This window comes from Nanorana parkeri, unplaced genomic scaffold (assembly GCF_000935625.1).
Source record: "Nanorana parkeri isolate BGI_ZX_2015 unplaced genomic scaffold, ASM93562v1 scaffold244, whole genome shotgun sequence".
NCBI classification, from domain to species: domain Eukaryota; kingdom Metazoa; phylum Chordata; class Amphibia; order Anura; family Dicroglossidae; genus Nanorana; species Nanorana parkeri.
This window is the reverse complement of record NW_017306512.1, coordinates 705417-711416: the sequence shown is the minus strand read 5'-3', so window position 1 is coordinate 711416 and position 6000 is coordinate 705417. Positions and strand designations below refer to the sequence as shown.

The 6000-nt window shown below is 42.3% G+C and overlaps 1 protein-coding gene across 1 annotated transcript in view; it reads right to left on the bottom strand.

The window, feature by feature from the left end:
• UTP20 (UTP20, small subunit processome component) overlaps positions 1–6000 on the bottom strand; it is a 100588-nt gene continuing 94588 nt past the window's right edge. The window contains 3 exon segments of the mRNA XM_018556648.1: positions 1–229; positions 3813–3958; positions 5646–5772. Of these exon segments, the coding sequence (XP_018412150.1) occupies positions 74–229; positions 3813–3958; positions 5646–5772 (429 nt within the window). The 3' untranslated portion in view covers positions 1–73.

The window sequence follows — 6000 nt, the reverse complement described above, 5'->3', positions numbered from 1 at the left end:
TGAAAAATGTTCTGAAAAGAAACATTGCACCCTACTGTACAAGGCTGAATGCTGTACGATGGAACAGACAGTGTTATTCCACCATGGCCAAGTCTTTGAGGGCATGGCTGCGAGGTTTCTTTGCTTTATACCCCGGTCTTAAGAACTCAATCTTTCTCTTTTTAGCCTCAATTTTGTTTTTGTGTTTCTTGAGTTTCTTCCTGGCTGCCACATCTGGGTTGGCCACAGCCTAAAACAAGCAAAGATTTATAATATTACATCCACAGCAAAAATGCCTGTGTTGGACTTCTATAAGTACCTTGGTTTCCACATGCACTCCAAACAATTGTATTCTGACCCTAGCATTTGTATGTGTATGACTGTTGTGGGGACACTAAAGGTGCCCATACACCTTCCGATTATCGGATGAAACGTTTAGTCCGATGATCGAAGTCGTACGATTTTCGTACGGCAGCCCCATCCTGCCCCGATGATCGCAAGATTAATTTAGCCGTAATTAACGAAAAGCACCTGGACGAAATGCGGTAATTGATTTGTTGTATTTTCGTTCGCGCATGCGCAGTGTAGATGGTACGACGTTTGACGGAAGGAAACGCCAGCAACCTTACGACAATCGTACGATCGAGCAAAGTTTTCAAACATGCTTGACCGTCAAGTCGTACGATTGTACAGTACTGTCGGTTCGGGCACTCTATTCACACGTACGATTGTCGTTCGAAAAGTCGATCGCATACGATTATCGTCCGATAATCGTGAGGTGTATGGGCACCTTTAGAGTGTAAGCTCCTCAAGAGCAGGGGCTGATATGAGCAGCTCTGTGTACTCTCTTTAATAGGTGACGACTATGCACATGATATAGAAATCTAATTTCCTAACCAACAACATGCAGGTTTGTTTTGCTGGGAAAAAATGACATGTTAGATTTTACTTTACCATTTCTGAGCAAGGTTAAAACATCCACTGCACTTACTGAGGACCTTGACACATCCCCAGCTTGTGACTGGACAATGAAGAAGCAGCAACAACAACAACAACAACACATTAATGAAGTCATCCTTCAGCAGGTTCACTGCCAGCAAATGTGCACTGCTGCTTCTCTCCCCCCCCCAGTCTAAGGCTGGGTTCACACCTGGGCGTTACTATCGGCGCGTTTGTTCAGCTCGTTTTTAGCACGTTTTTTAGTTCAGTGAAACGCGCGTTCGAACTTTTTTTAACTTTCAAACTTCCTGCCGGTTCCGCCCCCCTGCGACGCGGACGCTGGCAAGGGACGGAACACGGTAGACAAAGCAGGGATCGCGGACAAGGTAAGACCTACGCTGTATTCCCGAGGGTGGCTCGGGGTTACCGCTTTGTTAACCCCGAGCCACACTCCGGAATACCAATGGATACGCGCCCCAAAGAAGCTCCTGTACTTGTTTGGGCGTAGGGCTTTTTCAGCATGTTTCCACGTGCTGAAATACGCCCAGGTTTGGAACCATGCCCATAGGAAATTATGGGATTTCACTTGCTGAGTGTTTTTCAGCGCTTCGATCAGCGCTGAAAAACGCCCAGGTGTGAACCAGGCCTAAAGCTGGCCATACATGACGGCTACCGTACAGTAGAAACGGTCGCACGCCTTCCATACACTGCACGATTATCGTACAGTGTATGGGCACCTTTAGAATTTTCATCAGAGCATTTAATCTTGCCGTCATTGAGTCAACTAATTTCATTTGAAAGGCCCTAAACATTTCTTCCAGACCTGCTACTTCAAAGGGATCCCGGAAGTATTACACAGGTTTCTTTTTATGCATAGCACACGTGCATTCACAGAACTTCAAAAACACCAGAATAGGATTTGTTTGGTGTCATGCATGTAGAAGTGTGTGTGTGTGTAACATATGTTTACCAGTATAGACAATGTACAGTATCTCACAGAAGTAAGTACACCCCTCACATGACACCGGGGAGGGAAAATGGCTAATTGGGCCCAATTTGGACATTTTTACTTAGGGGTGTACTCACTTTTGTTGGCAGCGGTTTATACATTAATAGCTGTGTGTTGAGTTATTTTGAGGGGACAGCAAATGTACACTGATATACAAGCTGTACACTCACTACTTTACATTGTAGCAAAGTGTCATTTCTTCTGTGTCGTCACATGAAATTATATAATAAAATATTTACAAAAATGTGAGGGGTGTACTTACTGTGAGATACTGTACATTGCAATTATTTTATACAGACTTGCACATAACCTGCGATTACTCCCAGTATTGTACACAGCATCTTACACACATATATATTTGCATCATTGTAATATAATGCAATATGAAGTACAATCAACACGTCCAATTGTTCAATTGGATTTCCATTATGTGGGAGGTACTTTACGCAAGCAAGTAGTGATAGCTGTGACACGTTTTGCAGAACTACATCCGCTACTTCTGTACAGACTGTACTATATAGTGTACAATATGTGAATTAGATCTGGTCCAGAGAAAACCGCAAAAGTCATGCCACCAAGTCAAATGGCTCACCAGGGAACCACAAACGATAGTGTGGGATCTTCACCAGAAGGCCTTTAAGCACTGATAGAAGATCACGTCCCCAGAAAAACAGGGTGGAAGATGCGCCCTCAATGTTTGTCTGGGGACGTGATCTTCTGTGTTTTATATATACATATTCAGTCATTTCTACATGCATGACACCTAAAAAATCATAGTCTGGTGTTTTTGAAGGTCTATGATTGCTTATGGGATGTGGCATCGGAGTACTCCATCTATTTTCACTATGTTTACACAATATGTACATTTTACAGTTACATTTAGAATCTCGTTCATTCAGATAAGAAAAAAAATAATTTCCATCCTGGTCCTTTGATTTTCCTCATCACTACAGTGGAAAACGAACGTTAATTATACCCTACTAAACATTAGAAAATCAAAATAATTTTTTTCCGAATGAATTTCTACTGGTGAATGGGCAGATTAAAGTTCTATCCACACCAAGTGCTGCAGTCTTGTGTGTAGCTTTAGTGAATTCTAGGGATGCTCCGATACAAGCATCGGTATCGGCGGCAATACCGAGTATTTGCATGAGTATGAGGACCCGAAACCGCCGCACACAGGACCTCCATAGCGTCTTCAATGAAACAAGATGGCCGCGAACTCCTCCAAGTTCTCAGTCATCTGCTCCATTCTGACCTCTTCTCCCGCTGATTGGCCGATTGACAGGCTTCCTCACCAGTCAGGAGTAACTGGTGAGGAAGCCTGTCATCATCCAATCGGTCAATCAGCGGGAGAAGAGGTCAGAATGGAACAGATGACTAGGCTGTGACACGGAGTGGCTGAAGCAGACGGAGAAGACGACACAGCAGGTTAGTACTGCAGCACCGCATGGGGGCTGGGCACAAAAATGCTGTTTAACGACATATATTATTTAAAAAAAGACATTAAATAAAGAAATAACTACCGTATGTAGATATTACTAACTAAGGCTTGTATCCCTCTAGTGGGTAAAATAGGTGAGCACATGTCCAGACTGCAGACTGAGTACTTGAAAAAAAAAAGTATCGGTACTCGGTCTTAAAGTGGTATCGGAGCATCCCTAGTGAATTTCATCACTGTGTGTTCTGAGTATATTTTTATCACCAACAATAAATGTAACCGCAATAATTGCAGAGTGTCATTTAAGAACACTGATGAATTATAGAAGTTAGAACTGACCACTATAAATATCAGTCTTCATGTTCTACTTTAGCGTATTACTTCCCAATAATCTGCTGTATCAGTAACCAGAACCTTGACTTTATTAGCAGTATTCAACATTACCTGCAGAGCTTTCTGCTTTTTCCTCATGGCTCTCTTCTGATTGGCTTGTTTCTGTATACCAGCGAAACACAGCGAGAAATCTTGTAAGCCAACCAAATTCTTCAAAAGGTCAATGATTTCTTGAGCGAGATTTTTCAGCGTTGGGTCTAAAATACAAAGCAGCAGTAAGTTGGTTACTTATGAACCTTTATCATGTTATCATTTCATGATGTTCTTTTAGTTTATTGTGAGAAACGCTGCATTCCTTTACTACATACCGTATTTGCCGGCGTATAAGACGGGTTTTGAGACCTTAAAACATCCCCCGAAGCTTCGGCTACATACAGTATACCGCGCTGAGCCAATCACAGCAGGCTTTGTATTAATGAATACAAAGCCTGCCGTGATTGACTCAGCAGAAGACGGAGACTGTAATCTTGTGTGGCTCGGGGTTACCGCTTATGGTACTGAAAATGAACCCCGAGCCACACTCGGGAATACCGCCATGGATGTTAGTGGGTGCATTTAAACATTATTTTGGGCTATACTCGTCTTATACAACGAGTATAGCCCAAAACCTATATTTTAACAGAAAAAGTAGGGGGTCGTCTTATACGCCGGCAAATACAGTACATGTAAGGAAAATATGAGGGCTAGCCTTACACCCCCATAAGTATTGTCTACACAGACCACCCAAAGACCCTCTTGCTCGCCTTGTATTTATGGGGGATGTTTATCAATTCTGTTGCACAGAAAAGCAGTGCTAAACAGGGGCGGTGAGACAGATTGTGCATTAGAGTCTTTAAAAAAATTAAATGTCCCCCTTAGCTGCCCTAAAGTAATATACTCTGACCCCGACCACTTCCTAATTATGTGTCTGTTTAGAGTGTAAATCGGTCTCAGAACTGCAAACTGTCACACATGGCTGCCCAACATTTTGTTGCGTGAGAGGCAGTCTGATTTGGGACTAAGTGTACTGGAAATTTGCTTGATACATTTCACTCCAGACTAGCATGTCCCAGGGCCAGATGTACACCCCTGGATGCGTCCTTGTCTGTGTCGCTCCATGAGTAACATGCGGACAGCCGTAGACAGTGTCTGTCCGATATTGATTTACACAGACTTCCTGTCTGCAGCTGAATGGAAGCCACACTCTGTACCTGCCCCAAAATAGGACAACTCTCAGTGGAAAAGAATGGGACACTGTCCAAAGGTTTACTTTGAGAGTCTACTTTGCATAATATTATTTTATACTTTGTATGCCCACTACAGATATTTTGTTACATACACAATTGGTGTCATATCAGCCATCTTTCCATATTCCTCCATATATGGCCATATTAGTACCGGGGTCATTATGCATAGATGTATGTATTCTATTACACTAACCACTGGATACGGTTTAAATTAAAATACTGAAGATTTTTAAGCCAATAACAATAGTATTAAAGGCCAGTATTAATACCATTAGCTCATTCTCACTTCCATATTTAAATATTTTTCGGGGAAAATAGTAACTGGGCTACATAAAGATATCATAATACCCTAAAAATAACCCTGGTATATTTCAGCATTATATGTTGGACTTTCAAAGGGTCTTCAGATAACATCCGCCATTCTCAGAGGCATCGAGGATGGTTTTCATTGAGCAGAAGCACCAATGGTTTCATACTTTGTGTCCCTGATCCAGACAAAAATGAAAGTTTGAACTGAATATTTGCTGCAGATCAGTGAATTAAAGTATTGAAGCCAGAGGTTCAGGATTTTTGAAAGACGAGGTCAGCCATAGAAGCCTCCATAGTTCTCCCTTTATTTTGGTGCGGTATACAAGGGCAGCCAGTGGTGGCCTCTTACCTCGATCTGAATAGGTACTGCTCAGTTCTCTGAAGAGCGGGGCAATGATAGATGGCAGAAAAGGCTTCACACTCTCCTTTCCCAGATCCACTGCAATGGCTCCCAGGAATTTAAATACACATATTCTCTGTAAGAAAAACCAGGGTGCACAACGGAATCAGTAACAGCTACATGTATGACAACCAACTTTTATCTATTTAATGAACAACATCCTAAAACCAAAGGAACTTAATGAATTGAGATTTTGAAAGGAAAACTGTATGCGATTTCTAACCTCCTTCAGACAGGCTGCTTGACAGTTCTCCGAATTGGTCTCCCAGAGCAGTTATGAAGCCAGCAAAGTCAGAACTCTGAT